Source organism: Microtus oregoni, unplaced genomic scaffold, assembly GCF_018167655.1.
Source record: "Microtus oregoni isolate MIOR12 unplaced genomic scaffold, Mior012 000021F_ref0000039, whole genome shotgun sequence".
Lineage (NCBI taxonomy): Eukaryota > Metazoa > Chordata > Mammalia > Rodentia > Cricetidae > Microtus > Microtus oregoni.
In genome coordinates, this window is record NW_024543080.1 from 426,411 (window position 1) to 449,954 (window position 23,544).

At 44.0% G+C, this 23,544-nt stretch overlaps 2 protein-coding genes and 1 long non-coding RNA gene across 19 annotated transcripts in view; all 3 read left to right on the forward strand.

Annotated features, from left to right (window-relative positions):
- Positions 1-4,024, forward strand: part of LOC121460863 (protein lin-54 homolog) — a 62,216-nt gene extending 58,192 nt beyond the window's left edge. For all 4 annotated transcript variants that reach the window (XM_041671515.1, XM_041671517.1, XM_041671518.1 and 1 more), the window contains exon 13: positions 1,784-4,024. In XM_041671515.1, coding sequence (XP_041527449.1) covers positions 1,784-1,985 — 202 coding nt within the window. In that variant the 3' untranslated portion in view covers positions 1,986-4,024. The remainder of the gene's footprint in view (positions 1-1,783) is intronic.
- Positions 4,025-9,480: 5,456 nt separating this feature from the next.
- On the forward strand, positions 9,481-17,583 carry LOC121460836. The gene is made up of 5 exons (XR_005976110.1): positions 9,481-9,969; positions 10,057-10,210; positions 13,338-13,407; positions 15,739-15,808; positions 16,830-17,583. It is a non-coding gene; the product is annotated as an uncharacterized LOC121460836 (long non-coding RNA).
- A 5,516-nt stretch (positions 17,584-23,099) lies between these two features.
- LOC121460738 (protein transport protein Sec31A) overlaps positions 23,100-23,544 on the forward strand; it is a 57,201-nt gene continuing 56,756 nt past the window's right edge. For 9 of the 14 annotated variants that reach the window (XM_041671246.1, XM_041671249.1, XM_041671251.1 and 6 more), the window contains exon 1: positions 23,100-23,444. The gene's annotated coding sequence lies outside the window, so the exon portion shown is untranslated. The remainder of the gene's footprint in view (positions 23,445-23,544) is intronic. The other 5 variants (XM_041671256.1, XM_041671257.1, XM_041671259.1 and 2 more) reach the window with 1 other exon arrangement.

Here is a 23,544-nt window from a genome sequence, read left to right on the forward strand (position 1 = left end):
TTACTATGCAGCCTGTACTGGCCTTGAATTCACACTCCTTCCAGCTCAGCCAGGATTACACAACTGTGCTGACACACCCAACTCACCTATGCGTTTATACAACTCAGTGTGTGAGTGTGATATTGAGGAGGTCAAAGGAAGCTGTGTGGAGTGGGTTCTCTCTTCATGCCTGTCTTGTGTCCAGGGACGGAACTCTGGTTGTCACACTGGCCATCACGATAGCCTCTTAGAATGGAAATAGCATTTACAAAATTTTCTTGACTTAAGTGTGTTAAAAAGGGACAGATACCTAGTTAGGATTATGATACAGATTCTGTATAATATTTTAATGATTCTTAAAGATTACTAAATCTAATCTCTGGATATTAAAGATATTACTACAGTAACCCCCCCCCCCCATGTTCATAATGTAAGTGTGAACACAAGGTTATACACTGTAGGGCTGGGGGGATACAGCTCAGTGGTAGAGCATTTGTATGTATGAGGAAGTCTTGGGTTTAACCCACTGAAACAAACACACACACACTGCACATGTAATTAAAGCTATGTTTTTAAAACAATTGCTTAAGGCGGGGAAGATAGCTCAGTAAAGATGTACCTGAATTAGATCACCAGAACCCACATTTAAACAAAAAACTGGACATTTTATTGGGTGGTGGTAGCACACACCTTAAAAGCCTAGCACTCGGAGGTAGAGGCAGATGGATCTCTGAGTTCCAGGCCAACCTGGTCTACAGACTGAATTACAAGTCAGCCAAGGCTACACAGAGAAACCCTGTTTTTGAAAAAACAAAAACAAAACAAGGCTGGCGTGGTGATGTATACTGCTAACCCAGTACTCTGACAAGTAGGTAGGAGAATCCCTGCGGCTCATTGACCAACAAGCATAACCTACTTGGTGAGTTTCAGGCCAGTTGAGTCCTCAAAAGACTCTAGGTAGACTACCCAAGGAATAATGCAGGTTGTCTCCTTTCGACTCTGTGTGCACATGTATTCATACATGCATCCATACACTCAGTGCACATGGACATACACTAAGAGAAAGGTGAGACTGAAAACTCACACCAGTATGCTCAGTTGATGTCATACCTGAGTTTGTTTTGTTTTGTTTTTTTGAGACAGAGTTTCTCTGTATAATAGTAGTCGTGGCTGTCCTGGAACTCGCTCTGTAGACCAAACTGGCCTCAAACTTGAAGAGATCTGCCTGCCTCTATCTCCCAAGTGCTGGTAGTAGATGTGTGTGCCACACATTTTTGCTCTTTGTTTTTAACAGCTAACATAAGAGAGTGTAGTAGAACTTTTAACAGCTAATATAAGAGTGTAGTGGAACTTTAACAGCTAATATAAGAGAGTGTAGTGGAACTTTAACAGCTAACATAAGAGAGTGTAGTGGAACTTTGTTTTAGCAGTTCTTTGAGTTCCTAGGTATGGCCGTGGAATCCCTTTGTGTGTCAGGAAAGAGGACAGAAATCAGAACAGCTCTTGCGGAGGGTTTGCACGCTGGGAAGATGTGAGTGGTGAGACACCCAGTGTAGGTGCACACTGCATCATTTACTTAGCCAGATGACACGTCTGGGAAGTCAATCATATGTTTTAGGTTAAACGTATTTCCTGCTAAATATTGTTAGATATGCTTGCTGAGACCAAACGTGTATCTTAATTTCTTGAGACTGTGTTTGACTCACAAACTGATGTCCCTTATGCTAGTGCAGCATGAAGATGCCAGTAGAAACCAAGATCAACTTCATGATCATCTGTGTTTCTCTCTCAAAAATCATTTCAGATTGCCATTTACGTTTGTAACTAAGGAAGTAGCTGAAGCCACGTGTAATTGCCTTCTTGCCCAGGCAGAGCAGGCAGACAAGAAGGGGAAATCAAAGGCAGCGGCAGAACGGATGATACTTGAGGAATTTGGACGGTGTTTGATGAGCGTCATCAACTCTGCAGGAAAAGCAAAAAGTGACCCTTGTGCCATGCACTGCTGACTCTTGCACAAAAGACGGACATGGAACTGTACAGAAAATTTAAGGTGCCAGGACACTCGATTTTCTAGAAGATAACAATTGCTGTATTTTAATTCAGCCTTTGTTTTAAGAGACCAGAAACTATACTATTGAATGAGAAGAAATTTTAAATGAAGAAATTGGTACATTTTAAATCTTAGTTAATTCTGCCTATGTCCCTTCTAAATTTTTTCTCTAAAATTTTTTCCTTTATTGTATTATATATTTTTTTTTAATTTGCTTGGGTTTCTTAAGAATTAGATGTTCTGTCCTGATTCTATTGACAAAGTACATTCATAAATTATTGTAATACCATTTATGATGTATGGTGTTGTATGACTTTGTTCAGTAGAAAGAGCCAAGGCAGCATGGATATTTTCCATTCTTTGGCTCCAGATCCAGAATCTTCACAGGTAGAATGTCCACATAACCAGATTCTTAATGAAACATATAACATTTTGTCTAGAAAAACACCATCCTTTTAAGGAAAAATCAGCCTTTTTGGGTGGGTTCTGTAATATTATCTTTTGTCTTTGGGAAATTAGAAGGGGAAACAATCCCAATCATACTTTCCAGTTATGAAGTTTGTATTTTCTTTAAAGAAAACAATATCAAGGGACAGTAATTTTCAGAGGATGGGCAGTGTCTTTATGATAAGGAATGGCTAACGTGTTCTGGGATGTCTTCATTCCTTTGAAGGGGGTGGTTTGTTTTGTAATAATTGTCAAAGTCTTTATGGATAACTACTAAAATGAGAGATTGTGTGAATTGAAGTAAACATTTTATGTCAAGATAATATAGGACTAATAAGTATCAAGTAGAGAATGGACTTGGATGGGGAAGCAAGGGTACAAAGCTGTGAGATTATGTACGATGAAGTTTTTATTCACACAGTTCTCTGTAGATTCTGGAACTCAGTTTGAATCAGTGTGTGTTACCTGATTTACTGGAGTGGGCCTGCTAGCAGCTTTCACAATTGAAGTGAGCTATCTTTTTATAAAGGTAGTTTAATACAGCTTTGTTTTTAGCCAGTGATTTGGTAAGCTGAGGTGTGTGTGTTCTCATAATTGCAAAAATAACCTAAATAATTTTTAGTAATTAAAAACTGTATAATCTTAAGAGCCTAATGTAATAGGACTCTTGAGTGTTTGACAATGGGAAAAACTGTGTTGGAATTGAGGCATTTTGTATGGTACCTTAATCCTCGGTCACTATTAGCATATACTTATAACCCTGCCTACAAGGATTCTATAGTTGTATGTAGTGTGTATATATGTTCATATGAACATGAAAGATATAGGCAATAGAAATTAATGCAAAGAGGATTCCGTTATTCATTAAAGTATCCTCTTTTAAATTGTGGATTTATAAATTATAGTGCAGTAACTTTAAATGTAGATAATGCAGACATTCTTAGCACCTCATTCTAGTGTGTCGAAGTAAACTTTGTATAAATGTAAATTAGTCTAAAAGGACAAAATAATATCTAATCAAGTTATTTTTCAAAAGACTGCAATAAGTTTTTGGTTTAAACCTAAACTTTGTTCATTTTGTATATATTGTGTGTTAATTTTAATTGCACCATTGTGATGTGTATTTATATACAGTGTGCACAAAATGTTTGTGAATTTTTGATTATGATTGTAGATTATGTATGATGGCATTGCTTAAGAATGTTTTGCTTGTAAAACTTTGAAGGTGCAATCAAATGCTACTAGCCTGACTTTTCAGAAGCTCTCTAAAGTATCGAGCCCTTTCTTTCTGTCTGGTCCTCACTAAGCAACCTTTTGTATTAGGCATTTGCATCAAATCCTGAACAAAATTAATAGCCACATTAATTTACCAATTTTAAAAGATTACTTGGGGAGGGTTCGGTATATAATTTTTAAGCCCTATTACAACATCCCAAAGTAGAAAGATTATATTTACTAGAGCTATTCAAAAAGTACACTTTTCTATATTGTAAAAACAGGGCAGAAGAATAAATCATACAGAAAATAAACATTTATACTATTCTGTAAGAAAAAAAGGTTTTGCATTTTTTCTTCAGTTCAATAATACCAATTTTAACCATTTACCATGCAATAAGCCTTTTTAGTTACCTGATTTTCAAGTACATTTGACATTACTTGTGAAAAAACTTGAAGGCTCTCATCTTTGCACAGTTCACTAGCATGAATTGCACTGAAATGAGAATATGCCTGTGATTTCCCACGTCTATGGCAGAAATGTGTCTGCTCTGTTAGGTGCAGGATGCTGTCACCACCACCTTCCTTAGTTCTGTGGCTCTGAGGTCGTAGAAGCAGCATGTAGATCTTGTCCTGGAGATGGAAGCTTGGTATTGTAGGCACTGAAGCCAGAGCCCTGGCAGAGGGAGGAGGATGGGCTGGCTTAGCGGCCACAGTTTTTGATACTTCATAATTGACATTTTGCAATCTTATGTAAAATGTGAATAAAAAATAGCTTCAGAAAGTTTTCCAGTTTTTTTTTCTGTAATGCAGATTAGAAAAGGAATACTCACCACATCATTGAAGCCTACTTAGGCCCTTCAGCTGCACCTGGGGCAAATCTTAAGCATTCTGGTTTGTTGTTGTACTGTGGGAGATGAAGTCTGGGCCTTGGTAGGCCAAGCTAGCACTCTGTCCCTGGGCTGCAGCCATGACCCTATCCTAAGCACCGTATGTAGTGTTGTTATTATTTATTCATTAGCTTGCTTCTGTCAGGGATTGAACTTAAGATCTCATGCATGTTGGTCAAGTGTTCTGCTACTGAACTACATCCCCCAGTTGTGAAGCTATTTACCTTCTAGTTCTTTAGTTTCTGTGTAATTCTTTATCTGTAGGTCATATGTGAGGGTTTTTGGTTTTTGGTTCTCTCCCTCCTACCCTCCCTCCCTTCCTTCCTCCCTTCTCCTTCCTCTTCCTCCTTCTTCCCTTCCTCCATCCTACCCTCCTTCCCTCTCTCCCTCCCTCCCTCCCTCCCTCCCTTCCTTCCTTTCCTCCTTTCCTCCCTCCCTCCCTCTTACTCTCCCTCCCTTTCTCCCTTCTCCCTCCCTCCTTCCTTCTGTCTCCCTATTTATTCTAGGCTGGCCTCAAATTCATGACAGTCTTTCTGCCTCAACTTTCCAGGATTCTGGGAGAAATTATTGATGTGAGTCATTCACCTGGCTTTTTTGTTTGGTTGATTTGGTAATTTTGAGGCATTGTCTCATTGTAGCTCAGGCAGGCTCCAGCAAGTAAGGGTTATGCTGAATCCCTGGTCCTCCTCTCTCCCACCTCCCAGTCTGTGACATGTGTGCCACCACACTCAGTGTGTTGTATGGGTTGCTTTTTTTTGTTTTGTTTTCAAAGATTTATTTTTGTGTGTATGTGGCTGGGGAACGTGGGGTGAAATATGTGAATGGGTACGAGTGCCCCAGAGCAGCGTTGTCAGGTTCCCTGAAGCTGGAGTTGGGGTGGCACCAAAACTCAAGTCTTCCGTCAGAGCAGTAGGCGCTCCTAATCACTGAGTGCTCTCTCTGGCTCTAGCTGTATGTGGTTCTTTGGTTTGTTTTTGTTTTCAAGTGGTTTTTAAAGCCTTGATTGAATCCAGAGCCTTCTACATGCTAAGCAAGCATGTTACCCTCTGAGGTAGGCTCCAAGATCTACCATTTGAATTTTTTTTTTTTTTGAGACATGGTATCACTTTCCTACATGCAGCTCAACTGTGTAGACTGGACTGGCCTCAGACCCCCAGACCTTTTCCTGCCTCTGCCCTGCAATTTTGAGGACTAACGATGCTCGCAAAGGCTTTTAATACTTCTTAAATGATAAAGCTTTGTGGTAACATTTAAGACATTCTTAATTGCTAAATATTAAGTATATCCAGGGTGTTATTATAAGATCACTGCAAGTTGCAATTCTATAATAAGGAAATAAAAGCTGACTGTATATAAAAAGAAAACATCATACCAAGATTAAGAGTGAGCCAGTATTTTTTTAATCAGTGTAGTTCACTGGGTTAATACATATCTGACCATGCATCCTAAAAGTCACAGGAAGTGATGGTGAGTGAATATAGAAAACATCCAAATGGGTGTTACAGCACGTGAATTATTATATTTCATAAAATTTTTTGCCAAAAATGTAGAAAAATGAGTACCCATTTATAATAAAAAACAACTCTTAAGCAAACTAATAATAACCAAATAAAGAGTATTTACAGAATGCCACAGTGACCCACACTCATGGTGAAGTCAAGGTGTTTTCCCTATGTTACTGGGAACAAGACATTACTATTTATTACTTCCTGAAGGTCCTTTCTTTAATAAGGCAGGGGTAGAAGCAGGCCCACAGACAAAATGAATAAGAAGCCTGTGGTTAGATTATGGGCTTGCTTGCACAGAACAATCAACGACTTTAATGAAAGCTACTACTGAATTTAGCAAGTATACAAGAGACAATTGTATTTCTATAAACGAGAAATAAGCATTATGAAATGGGAGTTTTAAACAGGAATGGTGGCACATGACTTTAATCCCAGCACTCGGGAGGCAGAGGCAGGTGCATCTCTTTGAGTTCAAGGCCAGCCTGATCTACAGCTCGAGTTTTAGGACAACCAGAGGTACACAGAGAAACCCTATCTTGAAAAAAGAAAATAATAAAAAAGAGAAAGAAATGGAAGTTTTAAAATTATAATAGCTTCAAAAATATGAAATATGTGTGTGCAATACAGTCTATATGCTGAAAATTAGAAAACATTGATTTAACAAAGGAAAGGTTTGTCATGTCTTATACAATTTAGTGTTAAACCAGTTCTCAAATTTATCTATAGATTGAGTAGAACTATGATCAAGTCCCTGTAGGATTTATGTAGTTATTAGCAAGTAGTTGGAAAGGAAAAAAACAGTGCCCAAAACAGGGCCGAAGAGCTCATCAGCTCCCCAGGCTGGAATTACAGATGGTTGGGAGCCTCTGCCCAGTTTTACTTAAGTTCTGGGGACCCAAACTCCAGACATTGTTTGCAGGGCCACTGAGCTATCTCCCAATTGATTCCTCACTTCTTAGCTGTCCTTTAAGCTCTACAAGCATTTATGTCTTTACCTATAAAAAATAAATAATACATGTTTCGTAGCTGGTCAGAAATTCATAGGCCTGGAGGTCACAGAGGATGGACCTCTCCCTCACAGTTAGCAACGTGTAAAACTGAATCAAAACTGCAGGCTCTGATGAAACACCATGACCCAGGGAAAGTTGGGAGGAAAGGGTTTATTTGGCTTACACTTGCACACGGTGGTCCATCATTGGAGGAAGTCAGGACAGGAACTCAAGCAGAGCAGGAACTGGAGGCAGGCACTGATATAGAGGCCATGGAGCACTGCTGTTTATTGGCTTGCTCAGCCTGCTTTCTATGGAACCTAGGTCCACTAGTCACGTGATAACCCACCTACTATAGACTGGAGCCTCATGTCAATCACTAATTAAGAGAATGTCCTACAGGCTTGCCTATAGCACAGTCTTCTGGAGGCATTTTTTTCTGTTGAGGCTCCCTCCTCTCTGATGATCCTATTTTGTGTCAAGTTGACATAACCAGCACTTAGTAGGGTCTATCTACATAGCCCTGGCTATCCTGGAACTCACTATGTAGACCAGGCTGGCCTTGAACTTAAGATCCACCTGCCTGTCTTCTAAATGCTGGGACAAAAGGCATACACCACTATGCCTGGTATACGCATCGTCCCCACCCCTTTTAAAAGTTACTCCAAGTGGGCCTGTCAATCACCTGAGGAGGAACAAAAACAAACCATCTGTTGTAGAGACTTTTTATAAAAGTGTTCCTAAAAATGTAGGCTGGTAAAATAATCTCTTACCATTGTCCATTCTCACCCCTTGAGTGAGCTTTTATGCCAGTGGTCCCTTGGGCCATGGTTTACTCTCCTTTGAGTATGTACTTCATTATACACTGTTGAACCCCTTTATCCTCAGCAGTTTGCTCTCGAGTCTCATCTGAATTCCTAAATTGGCAATTACAAGAAATGAAGAGCTGAGCTCAGAAAGAGATCCAAATGACACAAAGTTGGTTGGAGGATACGATAACATAATTTGTATAACTCTCCTGGGCTATTTTGGATCTTGATAAGTTGAAGCTAGTGTTGATTTTATATAAAAGCTAGGAAATAGCCAGTTGATCGCACGTAAGGAAATAAATATATCTGGTTTTTCAAGAAATTTCAAGGTAGTTAGAAATGCTCCGCTCCTGCATATAATGGTACCAGCATCTAATTCCAGCACTCAGGAGGCTGAAACATCGATCAAGAGATCTAGGTCATCCTTAGCTATATTGGGAGCTTAACGCCAACAATAACAGCAACAAACACCAAAACCAAACAAACTGAAGTCCCAGTGGTGGGGTAGGGGGAACCTCACCTGTCTTGGACATTCCATAAGGCTGACTGAATTTCCAAGATTGCTGAGGGATGGAATGTTATAGGTCCAGAGCCAGATTATCTTGTGCTATTTTTAGTAAGAGCCAAGAAAGTTGCTTCCCAAAGCAGCACACAGATCTGGTCTAACACACACATCTCCTAACTAGCATGGAGAAGCTTGAGATTGTGTGTGTGTGTGTGGGGGGGGGGGAATGGACCAGGGAAAAGGGGAGTCAGAAGCAGATTCAAGTGGGAAATGTTCAGAAGATAACATTTGGGACTTGATGGTCATTTGTGTTTGTTGTCACATTGACACATCTAGAGTTATCCAGGGATGGGCAGGAATATGTCTGTGAAGGATTACAGTGACCGACAAGACTCGTCTACTGTGGGAAGGGAATCCTGAATAGTATAAACGTGGACACTGACACCGTAAGCTGATCATATTAAAAACGTGCTGTGCATACACCCAATGCTGGGAGGTAGGGAAAGGTGGAACTTGAGGGCTCTCTGGCTGCCTAATTCGTCATCTTCAGTGACTTAAAAAAAAAACAAAAAACAAAAAACAACACGTTTGGGACATGGTGTAGGGTCTCGGTCTGCGAGAGCCAATGCAGGAATGTTTAAGGCCAGCTTGGGCTGCATGTATATTTTCGGGTCTGCTTGATCTACACAGGGGGACATCATCCAGAAACACAAAAGGTCCTACTTTTCTCCTCGGTATGCCTTCAACAAGGTATGAATGACTTCCAGAAACCGGGGTTCACATTATGGACCCCAACTCGGGAATTTCCTACCACACCTCTGAAAGGCTGTGATTACTGGCGCTCACAACCACGCCAGCCGCCTACAGCCTCACTTTAAATTCAAAAACGGCAAACGAAAGTCTTTGGAGGAACCTCACTCAGACCGGTCAACACTGCGCCCTAGACAGGTCTCTAGATGCTGCCGCGCCCCGCCCCACTTCCGGTTGTGCACAGCCACCGGTGCCACGCTCAGTGCCACCGCCCCACCCTTTCAGTCCCGCAGCCGTGCAGTGGTACGGTGGTTGCGCTTCCTTCGGAGGCCCGAGGACCGGTCGCGATGTTCCACGCGGACTCGCCGGGGCCGTGGTCCTCCGCAGTGCAACTTCCGGCCACCCTGCCCTGTGGAGCTCCCGCGAGACCTCGCTCTGGGGTAAACTCGGTTCCGCCCGAGTGCTTGGCTGGAGGACCGGAAGAGCGGCCTTTGGATGCGCGGGCCTCCAATCCTGTCTCCCGTAGGCGCCGCGCTCGACCATCTAGCCAATCGCAGGCCACATCGTGTCGCAGCAGCCAATCGGAGAGGCCCGGAGCCTCTCAGACGTGCGGTGGGCCATGCTTCTCCCTGCTCCGAAGTTCTTTTGTTAGACCTCTGTGGTTCCTGTGGCGTGTTCGCTTGCTCCGTGCAATCCGGCGCCATCGCGTTTTCGCCGAGCGCTGTAATGGATAGTAGAGAGGCGGGAATAGACCCGACGCCGAGCTGGCTTTGGCTATGGTGGTGCGCGCTCCGGAGGACCGATTGGAGAACGACACCAGGAGACAGGTAGGGACAGGGCGCGATATCGGCTGAATGTTGCAAACCAAGCTGGGACAAAAGATTTAAACCCTTGCCTCGTACCTTCTTTTGTAGCTCACTGATTCGGAGGTGACACAGGAGCTTTTGGTGTGACTTGGCTCAATGCATGTGATGCCACAGGAGCTTGATCGAGGATGTCCCGGAATCTTAATTTAGCGAATCTTTTTCTGAAGACGTTTTGCCTCGATGAGTTAGTTCATGAAAGAAGGTAAGGTCTCGTGGGCCCTTGTGTCCTTCAGTGCGATGGCAGCTGCCCAGCATCGGAGACATGAGAGAAGGCGCAGGCAGAGCATTGTTCGGGTTTGGGAATGGGGCATCGTGGATAGCTTTCAGGGTTGAGAAGATCTTAGAAGAAAACAAGTCAAGTTCCTCTTATTTACACTTTACAGAACGAAAAAACCGGCCAGCTGATGGTGTGGTTTTATTTTTTCAAGATCTGTAGCGTATTCTTTACCTCTTTTCTGAATAATGGTGTAGGCCAGCTATAGAAGCATGTAAAGGTTTCATTTCTTTATATCCTTCAAATCAAACTGGAACCCCCCCCCCCCCCTCCCGGCCGACTTACTCTTGATTGAAGTCAGCAAATCATCGAGGCATTGTTCACCCAGCCACACTGGCCTCGAACTCATAGAGATCCGCCTGCCTCAACCTTCCAATTGCTGGGACTAAAGGTGAGCGCCACCATTGCCCGGCTCTTTTAATTTTAAAAGAAAGCCCATGAACTTTGGGGACACCGGCTGCTGGGGGAGGACGTGGTGTATCATTTACTTGATAGCTAAGATCAGGGCTTTGTGTCAGTTTTCTTGAGTGAGTTATTTCACCTCACAGTTAAATCTACAGTTCAGTGCAGAAGTATAGCCTCAAAGAAGCAGCTTCCAGCACGTCTGAGATTCAATCCCGGGTCTTGTGCGTGCTTTCGGCAGTTCCACCAACCTGCACTTTTTTTTTTTAGAACTTTTACAGTTCTCTGATAATATTCTGAATGTGTCCCCCAAAAGGCTGGGAATAAAGGTTTGGGTCAGTTTTAGAAGTTTTACGTCTCCTCTAAAGACACCTTTATTCCTTTTAAGGCAGGGCCTCGTGTAGTCCAGGCTACCATTAGGCTTGTATGTAGCCTAAGATGGCTGGCTGCCCACCACCTCCCCAGTGGTGTGCTCCAGCTAAGCCCGGTTAACGGGGTTGTAGAGGTTGCTAGGGCGTCATGCACACTGGGGAAGCGCCGCTCTACCTCTAGCCCAGGAAACTCCCTGCCCTTTCGTCCCTAGAAGCAGCTTTGTGCCCGTATAGATTACCTGTTCTGTATGTTTGAGACGGAATAATAAACTAGTGCATAGGATTTTTGTGGCTAGTTTTCTCTGTAAAACAGTGTTGGAAGATGACCTTTTTATTGCCTGGGTGTAACCTTGTATGTGTAAGACATCCGTTGCCGGGCGTTTACATGGTTGGTTTTTATTTTTTGAGTGTTTATTAATAGTGATGCCTAGAGTGTGGACAAGTGTGGGTCCATTTGTTTCTCTAGATTGTGTTACTGGAATTGCTTTGCAAATTCCTGTCCCCCCCTTGCTACCAACTGAGATTAAAGTTCCATTTTGGTCACATGTTTATAGGTGCGAATTGGTAGCTTGTAGTGAGCCTCCTTCCCTGAAGCTTGTGAGAAAGAAACCTAGGGGAAGAGGCAGAGGTAGGTGAATCAAGTTCAGGCCAGCCAGCAGCGCACAGCCAGACAGGCCCTGTCTCACAGGCACACTAGGATGAGTTTCTTTTCTTGGCACACGTGCTTCTATCGTAATGTTTGTTGCCGGGGAAATCTTCATGTAGTTGGCCACCTGGCACTGCACAAAGCTTTGGCTTCAATTTGTAGCTCAGTGAACAAAAGCCAGGCTCAAAAAGCCAGGGTGAGCAAGACGGCTCTGGTCAGAGCATGGGCACAGGCCTGGTGGCACAAATCAGTTCCAGAACCCATGTAAAGGAGGGAGGGGAGGACTAGCTGGACTGCAGCTCACAGATAACGAATAACAAGGAGACTTAGTAATTATGAAATCTTGGGTAATGGCTTAGGCTTGTTTTTAGTTAGCTCTTATAACTTAAATTAACCCATTTCTATTAATCTACTTTCTGTCTCATAGCTTTATTACCTTTACTCTGTACACCGCCTGTGTTGCTTCCTCTGAGTCTTGTTGTCTCCTTGAGACTCCGCCCTTCCCAGTGGTGGTGAGGTTGGAGTGGACTTCAAACATGCAGAATTTCAGGCTAGTCTGGGCTACACAATTAAACTTTGTCTCAAAAGTAAGACGTAACTGCTTATGTTACCGGCGAGACAGCTCGGTGGTTAAGAGCAGTTGCTGGTCTTGTAAAGGGCCCAGGTTTGTTTCCAGCATCCGTGTAGCTGTAACTTTGGTTCCAGGGGACCCAACACCTGGCCTCTGGGCATCAGGCATGCAGGTGGTACATAGACACACACAGATACAATGACTATACATAAACATAAAATACACAGATTAAAATTGAAGAAAGCTATGTGAAATGATTAAGAGAACGTGAGGTATTGATGAGCACTCTGACACTACCATAGCAGAGGGTTTCCATTGCTGTGAAGAGACACCACGATCACTGCAGCTCTTAAGAAAGAAGCCATTTAATTGGAGCTCGGGGAGCCAGGCAGGAAGGCATGGTGCTGAGTGATTGCTGAGAGCTTTACATTCTGATGTGCCAACAGAGAGCTTTTGAAAAGCCTAAGTTTGCTGCCTTACCTCTTCCAGCAAGGCTACATAACCTTTTAATCTTCCCTCACAGCTCAGCTGAGGGCAAAGCATGCAGATAGATAAGCGTGTGGGGGCTAATCCCTACCACAAAGGAGTATAACCTAGGATAGTCATGCCGAAAAAGGGAGGGGGTTCAGCTGAGCAGAAAGCCAGGTTAGCATCTACAATGCTTAACCAACTGGACGCCTGCTGCTGTGGATTTTCTAGTACAGGTGAGGGGTTACTGATAGCCTGACACACTGCTACTGTTCCTTATCTTATCTGAATTTTGACTGTGTTTTTGTAATTACTAATTACAAATGAGAAATTGCAAAACACATGTAATTATGTCATAGGCTTAGCCGGTGTCTGCTCCAGGTATTAGAGCACTTGCAGATTTCTATCAAGGGTTTTGGTCTCTACTGTTTTCCTCTAGTAGCTTCATATCCGATGATTAAACCTTTCACTGCTGTTCACATAATGAGCCGCTGTGATTACCGAGGAATTAATGAGGATATGTAAGCTCTGCTAAAGGTGCTCTTGAAACAGGCATTGCCCCTTGTCCAGTGATTTAAAAGAAAATCTCTTTTTCAGGGATCGTGTTAAGGGTGGTGTCTGGAAGAGATGTGTGGCGTTGGAAGGTGATATGAAATACACAGGAAAGGTATAGTAATCTGTTTTCTGTATTAAATATTCTGGGAGATACACCCTGACCTGAAATGGATTATGAAGTAAAACTGGAATTCTAGAGGCTTTGGCGAAATCTTACTTTCCTATTTTTGAAATGGTAAAAATTATTCCATTTATTTACTGTGTACATGCTGATGTGTGGAGGTTAGAGAACAGCTGGAGTTTGTTTCCTTCTGTGACCTTGGTCTCAGGTCACCTGTCTAGTGACAGGTGTTTCACCTGCGTGTATGTCCTTGCTGTGTGCATGCATGCGTGCCTGCGAAGGCTAAGAGGACATCAGATCCCCTGAGCTGCAAACAGTTGTGGAGCTGCTATGTGGGTGGCAGGAGCGGAAGCCCCGTCCTCTTGACTATCTCCAGCAAGCCCAGCTGAGACTTGAGCTAGCTCTGTGCTTCCTTTGCTGCGGCTTGTGCTTTCATACAGCACTGGTTTTCCCACAGTGGCCCTATGGGGCACCACCAACTTTGGAGGATTTTAGTGCTGTGCCTGCTGAGCCTCTGCTCTGTGGTCCTTTGGATTCCTGGCTAGTTCCACTAGCGCCTTCCATGCTCTGTGTTCTGTAACTTAGATAGTCACGAGGTGTTCTGCTTCTGATCTTTCTCTAGAAAGTATTAGATCATCAGGGGTTTCTGGTTACCAATTTTAGATAGTTCCAAGTCTTCTGAGGTTATATTTCCCTTTTTGAATATGAATTGAGCCATTTAGTTAAAATCGGTGGTTTAAAGTGACAGACATTATATTCTCTGTCAGGTACCCAGGGCTAGGTATTCTCACTGGCCTGTTGATTGTCTGAAGTACTGACAGTTTGTTGTTTTTGTTTATTTTTAGAGACAGGGTTTCTTTGTGTAGCTCTGGAGCCTGTCCTGGAACTTGATCTGTAGACCAGGTTAGCTTCAAACTCAGATCCTCCTGCCTCTGCCTCCTGAGTGCTGGGATTGAAGGCATGCGCCTCCACCGCCTGGCTCAGTTATACAAATATTTAACGTTACTGAAGTATGTTCACGTTTCCCTCAAAGCTGCTGTGTGCAGTGTGGTACTTGTTCTTCTTGTGGCTTATTTGTCCCTTTGTGAGCTCTGAGCAAGGTGGACGGTCAGGGAATCAGAATATTCCTCATCTGTAGAACGCTGTGTCAGTCAGGGTTCTTCGAGGAACCGAAGTGATGACATTTATCAAAGAGGGTTGGTTCTGGAGGACGTAAGGGACTGTGGTCTAGCTAGCAAACAGTGGAGAGGCCAGGAATCTGGGTGTCTCGGCAGCTCCAGTGTGGCGGGGAAACTTTGGAAGTAGGTTCTGATACCAGCAAGAGGTGGGGCAAGCTGGTGGGAGCAAAGGCTTCTGTGTGGCCTTCCCACCCAGAAGAGCTCTCAGGTGTGCCCAGCTGCTGGATTTTAGTTGTTCCTGGCCTAGTCAGGCTGCAACCCAAGACAGCTGTCACAAGTACACTACTCTTCCTTGGACACAGAAGTGATTTACTTATGGATAAGACTTGACTTTGAAGTTGAGGCATAATGTTGTCACCTTCAAAGTTGATGCTTGAGTTGCTAAAAATGAAAGAAACACATGATTCTTAACGGTTTAAGTAAGTTGGATTATATTCATAGCTATCCTCAGTTGCATGGGGGTTGCAGGATGGGCTCCATCTGCTAGGAAGATCTTAGTTCTCGACCGTTGGAAACCTTTAAAAATATTGCACACATTTAAAGGGGTTGAAGAGATGGACCAGCTGCTCTTTGGGAGACCTGGTTTCAGCTCTTGGCACTGACATGGCAGTTTACAACCATCTGTGTGCAACTCTAATCCCAGGGGATCTAAAGCCATCTCTTCAGGCACCGGGCATGCACATGGTACACATGCAGGCCACTCTTACCTATAATAAATAGACTTAAGAAAATGTATCACACTTAAAGCACAGAGTAAGTGGTATGATAAGGTGTGTTTTCCCATATAAGGCTTGCTTGGTGATGAGAAAACACCACTTAGGAGACAGGAGATTGTCTGAACCAAATAAATATAATAATATATTTGAAATTCTATGAATTTTTTCTGACATGTTTATATTAGATAATTGGTACTTATTTATAAAACCATGTATTTACATTTTAAAGGGCTCAGGCAACAAGAACAAAACATTTCTAAGTAGAACTTAAGAAAAAAAGCAGACACAGATAGTGATTAGGTTTCTCCGCTGCTGTTCACATCCTAACTTGTGTGATTAATGTATATGAGGACCTTGCAAAGTCATGATTTAAATAACAGTGTAACTTCTGCATTGATTTGTCTGTTGATGTGGGTTTTTTTTTGTAGGAAAGAAAAGGATGTTTTGCTTAAGAGTGCCATTTGCAAATTTATTCAATAATTTGAAGATTTATATAAGGTAAGGGATTTTTTTTTTGTTTTGTTTTTCGAGACAGGGTTTCTCTGCGGTTTTGGAGCCTGTCCTGGAACTAGCTCTTGTAGACCAGGCTGGTCTCGAACTCAGAGATCCGCCTGCCTCTGCCTCCCGAGTGCTGGGATTAAAGGCGTGCACCACCATCGCCCGGCCAAGGTAAGGGATTTTAAGATGTTATTTATTTAAAGTTAGGAACTTGTAAGTTACTAGGTTGCTTTCATCTCTAATTCTGCCGCAGCCTTTCAGCTACCTGGGATTTCCCTAGACTCTCTCTGATATGTAGAAATAACTGAGGGGACACAACCAGCAGGTAGGACATCTGACTGGTGATCAGTGTAAGCAAACCTTGGGTTGTGTCCTGTCCTGTCATCCATACCTGGGCACTTTATATGTGGAAGAAAACTAGTTCCAGGCCGCAGCTCTGGGATCGGATTAGGAACCACTGCTGGGATGGTAGTAGAGGGACTGTCCTCTTTGATCTCTTAGCGACAGTTTGCTAATGGCCATGCAGGACCAGATGGACTGGTGTTTTACAAAATGGGTGAGGGGAGTAGCTAGACCTGCTAACTGCTGAAGGGAAACTCTGTCTCTTCCTAAACGAAGAATGTCACTTCTGTGGAAACAAGTCAGGAGTAATCAGAGACATGGTCTAGTAGTTAAAGGGACAAATTGCAAAGGGGGGACAAGAGCAAAACTATTTGGTGTTTGATGCTCTGGCTCCTTCCACTAAGAATCCTTCCCCGGTGCCACTCCTGTTTCCATATGTAAGAAAATTACTTCTCTTAGAAGAGTTCAGAGGGCACAAAGGGGGGGGGGTGAGAAAACTAAGATCAATTGGGAAGCAAAACTATAAAATCTATGAAACAGCTGGTTTGAAATAAAAAAAAAACCTTTGTTTCTGCTGGTGATGGAAAAGTAAAAAGACCTGTGCTAAACAGCCTGTAAATGTTGCAGGACAAAGCCTGTAGATGCTGTCGAATAAATACTTTATTCGCTCATTCTGCAGGGCCTGTTCAGAAAGGGGCGTTTCTCCTGCTCTAAGAAAGTGCTCTTCACACAAGCCTGATGGCCTGAACTAATTCCTGGAGCCCACGAGGTGGAAGAGAGCGGACTCCTGAAAGTTATCTTCAGATCACATATACACAATAAGAAAATGTAAATTTTAAAAATCAAAATAGTAATCAGAACATTAGAATGCTGTTTTAGTGAAATGTAAACATGATGCAAGTGATTATGGAACATCTGGATGCTTTGTATAGTTTTGTACAAAACTTTACCCTTTTCCGAAATGAGAAAGGAATTAAAATTGTCAAAGGAATTGAACTCTGTAAATTTTTTTCTTTTGCAAAGAAAGTTATTTGTAATGGTATTTTGCAGTGCCCTCAGATCAGATAGAGCTGGAGTTGGAGTGGTGAGCTGCCTGGGGTGGGTGCTGTAAGCTGAACTCTCTGGAAGAGTGAGTACTGAGTCATCTCCCCCACCCAACTTTTTGTGGCTATGAATGTGAAATCTTTTGCATTCTAGAGAAAAACCAGGAGTAAGATGTGCCATGTTGGAATATTATGGCTGCCAATCAAAATGAATTGTTGCTTCCCGATAGAGGGCTAGTCACTAGTCAGAAGTGTCCTTGTTTAAACATTTCAGAAGTTGTGCCAAATGAGGGTAGCTGCAATAAAAGCCAGCTTGTTCTTGCAGATCCGATTGTGCCGCTGTCTGGCCTGTGTTTCATTTGTAGTATACAATAAACATTGTTTTAACTGTTCTGACTTGGTGAGTTCTTTTACTGCCTGCTACTCCAAACCACAACATTGGGTGGCCCAAAAAAGGGAACTCAGACTACCTGTCTCTGAGTTAGGACTCTCCTTCAGTCATGGAAACAGTTCATCGCCTGTGGTCAGGGCAACCTTGATGGTGTTGAAAGGTTCCCCAGCTGTTCAATTACCATCACTAGTAGTCTCTGTGGGAGAGTTATTCCTGATACCCTTTGGCAGGCAAATCTGCACATTGGCTCCTCTTTTTTAGGCTTTTCTGGACTTGGCAGCCACTGAGAAGCAGGATCTGTTTACCCTACTGAGGCTGTGCCTAACACTCTCCAAACCTGTCACTTCTTGTCATATCTTTCATGTCTTCCCTTCCAGCCTGCATTCTGAGAGTGATTTCCTGAGGATTTCATGACATCTGATCCAATAGCTGGGAAATTGTAGGTTTCTTGCCATTTAGCTGTAGGCCCTTGTCAGGAATCTTCAGTAAGATGTACCTCTCCTTTAGAGAGTTGTACCATGGATATGGTTTGGAGATATTAGGGTCACGTTTCCCCTTTTAATACCAGGGGTCAGTCTATTGCTGTAGACTCACTGGGATGTTAGTTTCTGGAGCTTCCTTAAAATGCCACAGTACAGCCGGGCGGTGGTGGCGCATGCCTTTAATCCCAGCACTCGGGAGGCAGAGGCAGGCGGATCTCTGTGAGTTCGAGACCAGCCTGGTCTACAAGAGCTAGTTCCAGGACAGGCTCCAAAACCACAGAGAAACCCTGTCTCGAAAAAAACCAAAAAAAAAAAAAAGCCACAGTACAAACTTAAGTCTTAGGTCTCTGATTATTTTATTAATAGGCTGCTTACTTGTGTTCCTTAACTCATGGAGGGTGCTATAAAAATTGTCTTGTTTTCTTGAGAGAATCTCAGCCCAGGCTGGCCTCAAACTGGTCTTTTGTGCCCCTTCCTCCCATGTGCTGGCATACAGGCGTGTGCCACCATGCCCATCTCTTACATTAAGACTCCTGTTTTCCCTTCATTGCACCCCTGAATTACTCATTTTGCAAAACTGTGAAACCCTAGAGTTCAACAAAACCAGTTTTAGAATTTGTGCTAAAGTAACTGCAGGAAGCTTCCAAAGGTGTCATCTTTTTGGTCACACTTGGTCGCTTGACAGAAAGGTGCATAATGAACCCTGCACCAGTCTTGCCAGTTAGATAGAAGCCAAAAGTCTGAGGGATTTTCTTTCAGGACCAGGACAGCTATGGACAATCCAGTTAAACCTGGAAAGAGTACTAACTGTAGGCAAACCCTCTTAACTCCACATCTTGTCCGTGGACCTACACTGAGATTCCTGTTGTCAACATCAGGAATGGCCAGTGAAAATCTCCAAACCTGAAAACCAGGCAGTCTTCACTGGCATCCTAGCTTGTCCAAACCCCACTAATTAAACGGGCTCAATCCTAAAAACATGCAGACTACATGTTCAGTGGGGATCTAGGTTAGGACCCCACTCAACCTCATCTGGACTCAAACCTTGTATATTCTCCCTTTAGCCGCTGTGAGCAGACATACTGGAAGCATTCCTCAGACAGTCTTCACTGTGTTGAAATCCTGAGGACCCCATCTGCTTCCTTTGATAGGTGTGGCACCCATCTTTACCCACAGGACACATGTGGCCGGGCACCTATCCTTCCTGGCACCCTTGGGTACCCATCTGAGTGGAAGCTGAACCTATTTTATTGGAACCTCAATCTTAATGTAGGCACAGAAGTGGGCTTGTGAACGCCACTATTACTGCCCCAAATGTCCCTAGGACTTAGAAATACTCTACCCCAAGAACTTTTAGCGATATAGTGAATTCACTTGAAAGCAACAGTTAAATTTCACAACTTAACTGTCGGGGCCCTACCCCGATAGAGGAAGGATATTGCTCATTTATCAGCCAATCTTGATGAATACATTTGATGTCTTGGAATTTCAGAGAAATGCTCAGTGGGCTTTAAAGTGTCTGGCCAAGGCCGTCCTAGGTTCCTTTCTGTCCAGGACCACTTATGGCTGTTGACATCTTAGATTTGGTCCTTATCTATTTTTATCTTTAAGTTAGCATATAAAATAATAGGTTTTATTTTGGTGTTTTCAGGTTCTTATTCATCTCTACAATTCAGCAATTTTAGGTTCAGCTGATTTTCAATATGGATTCCAGCCAATATCCTCAAAGAATGGATAACCAGTAGGCCCTTTAGAAGAGGCCACCAGGACTTCTTGACAGCCGTTCTTTTTTTTTTTACTTTGCCCTAATGTTATTATCTTTTTTAATTAATTTTTTATTGAGCTCTACATTTTTCTCTGCTCCCCTTCCCCTTCAGCCCTCCCATGGTCCCCATGCTCCCAATTTACTCAGGAGATCTTGTCTTTTTCTACTTCCCATGTAGATTAGATCCATGTATGTCTCTCTTGGGGTCCTCACTGTTGTCTAGGTTCTCTTGACAACCATTCTTACCTGCCCCTTCATGACTGCTCTGTCACCCCTTGACACTTCAACAGGAAGGCAGCATTAAGACTTCATGCAGGGCTGGAGGTATGGCCCGAGGGCTAAGAACTAACAAAAGTTCTTTCGGTTCCCAGCACCCACAAGGACAGCACTGGCCTCTACGGGTGCCTATATTCAATGTCCACCCCCCATATACACATAATTAAAAATAAATCTTTGCACCCCCCATATACACGTAATTAAAAATAAATATTTGAAAAGAAATAAAAAAGATTTCATGCTGGTTGGAGCTCCAGAAGAGACCTCCTAAACTGCCACCACTGGCCTAGAACAGGCCTAGGTGTGTAGGACGTGACAGCAATGCCACAGAGTCCAGCCCTTGTTCAGGGAACATGAACCAGTCAGACTTGCTCTATTTGCATCCCAGGATCCCAAAAGAGCTGTGTGTAACAGGCGTTTCTGCCACGGCTCCCTGGGTGAGTTTTACTGCCTGTGACTCCACATAGCACATGTGTTTGGTTACCTCTATTCTTTCAGCTCAAAGAGTCTGGGAATGAACTTTCTTTCAGAAAGCTTCATTTTCATTTGATCCAGAATAAGGCTTGATAAGTAGTTCACTAAAAGTAGACTTGTGAATGATACAAGTTTCATAGGTGCAGGTGCTCCTTTGTGAGCTCTGATTCTGCATGAGTATCACTTCAATGCCAGTATAGGACTGTAATGCCAGCTCCTGGGGAAACTAAGACAGGTTATCAACTTCATGGCCAGCTCTGACAGCTTAGCGAAAATCTGTCTCAATAAAAACCAGAGTTGCAGACAAGTTTGTGCCTTGTTTCTCCTTTTCATCCCACCCCGTTTGATTGTGCCACCCACGCCGGGTGGGCCTGCCCTTTAACTCACCCTGGAAGTCAGTGTCTATGAACCTATCACTGTCCCTCTAAGCTGGAGTTACAGATGCTGGCTGCTGCCCTGTTACGCAGGTCCTGTCCTCATGCTGGGGTGGGGAGGTGGAGGAAAGCTACCATTTTCTCATATGGTAACCTTGCTTTTTTAAGTGAAAAACATATGTAGCACACTGAGGGTGAATTAAAACCATTTTCACTTTCCAGTACTTAGGAGTACTGGCTCGTGGCTAAGGATCGAACATGTGTACACTACGGAAACGCTCTTAGAAGTATATCCTCGGCTGTAGAGACAAGGCGTCACCATAGTTCAGGCGGGCTTCACACAGTCTTTCTGCTTCTGCCTCAAAGTCCAGCTTGCTTATAGCTTGTGTTCAGTAATCCCAAGCAGAAGCAGGTGGATCTTTCTGAGTTCGAGGTCAGTCTCTGATTTACAGAGCGAGTTCCAAGACATCTAGGGCTGTTACATAGAAAAACCCTGTCTCAAAAAAACAAACAAAAAAATAAAACAACAACAAAAATATTACTTTAAGAAGGCAAAGAAAAGTGTTACAGAAGAGTTAATGTGGTCAATAGGTGTGTGATATAAAGTTAGGAGAACTCAGTCCAGGTACTAATACTTTATAGTAAGTGGTTTCCTCCCTAAGTGAAAAGTACAACACTATTAGGATTGGGGGCTCTAAGGAAGGTAATAATATCCTTTTATTTGAAGTGTTTGGGACCATATGAACCCAGCCTCGTTTGGTTAAAAATTACAGAAAGATGCTGGAATTAGCTTAAGTAGGGAGATAGGGCCCATTAACTATTAGATTAATAGGGAATTCCAGCACTCAATTTCTCTTTTATGTGTTTTATGGGTTGAGTGCCCATATGTATGACTGTGCCCCACGTGCATGCAGATACTGCTAGAGGCCAGAAGAGGCTGTAGGATCCTTGAACTGCAGTTACAAACGGTTGTGCATTGCCATGTGGGTGCTGGGAAATAAACCCACATCTGCTGCAAAAGCAGCAAGTGCCCTTAACTGCTAAGCCATCTCTCCAGGCTTTGCTATCATTATTATTTTTGGTTTCCTTTTTGAAATAGGCTTTCTTGCAGCACAGGGTTCCTGGCTTGAACTTACTATGTAGCCTAGAATACCTCCGGAGTGTGGCATTACAGGCATGGGCTATGAGGCCCAGCTCAGCACCCATTTTCACTCTTCTCTTTGCACTACAGTCCGGCTTTTCTACACTTTTCAATAACTAGACACACACACACACACACACACACACACACACACACGGCAGCTTTCTACATGTTTCAGTAACTAGTCTATATCCCTGATTGAAAACCACACAGCACCTTCGGATTTTCAATTAGGATTCTCTCTAAGTGGCCCACGGCAAGTGGCGAGTGCTAACAGGTCTGAATGCCATGGATATTGAAATATTAAGGAGACCAACTGCATTCGATATAACTCACTCACAGGATCTAAGACTCTGGAGTACAAGTAAGCCTTTGGGTGTGTGCGACAAATTCACATTAATTCTCAAAAGGCAAACGCAGGTCGCACGCCTTTAATCCCAGCACTCGCGAGGTAGAGGCAGGAGGATCTTTCTGTGTTCGAGGCCAGCCTGCTCTACCTACCGAGTCCCAGGACAGCCGGGCTACACAGAGAAAACCCTGTCTCGAAAAACAAAAACTTAAAACAATAAAACAAAAAGACAAACGTAGACCCAATAGCGTGCCAAGCCAGAAAGAACTCCTGTCTCGAAAAACAAAAACTTAACAAAAACAACAAAACAAAAGGACAAACGTAGACCCAACAGAGCCCTTGCCCAGCTTTCAATCGTCGGGGATGGGGAGTGTCACCTGCGGCTGCTGACGCTTCAAAGGAGAGCTACGTGGCGTCTCCGCGGTCTCCGCGGCTCTTCTCTGACGGAGACGCCCTGCGCGCCTTTCCCTTGATCCACCGCCAAGCGGCCGCAGCCCTGCCCTGCGCGCCTCCTCCCAAATCACTGCCGATTCCCTACCTCCAGCTCGACTGGCCTTCCCGGAAGTGCCATCCCTCTCGGGGGAGGAGCAAACGGCAGCTCCCGGAAGTGCCGGCCGGCGGGGTAGGCGTGGCGAGTCGCCGCACCCGGAAGTGGCGGCCCGCAGGCGGGGCTGCGGCTGCCACGTTGGAGCGGAGCGTGGAGGTGGCCCTGGGCCGCGGAGGAGGGGCGGCGGCGGCGGATCCGGGGAGAGTCCGACGTTCGCCGGCTGACGCAGGACAGGTCGCGGAGGTCCGCCAGCTGTGTCTGCCGTTCGGTTCCTGCCCCTCGCCAGGTTCGGTGTCCGCTGCCGAGGCCCGAGGCCCGCTCTCCGCTGACGGCGCGCCCCTGTCTCGTTTCGGCCCCGCCGGGACAACGCCTGGAGTCGCCGCCGCCGGGTGATCGCGCCCGTCATCCTCCGCCAACGTTTCCAGGCTGCCCTGCTCCGGAGTGTGTTTGAGGTTAGGACCCTCCAAGACTCTGCACAAAGAGGTGCAATCCCCGAGGGCGTGGAAGGGAAACGGACCTCAGGATTATTTCTTTCACTTAAGTTCGGTAGAG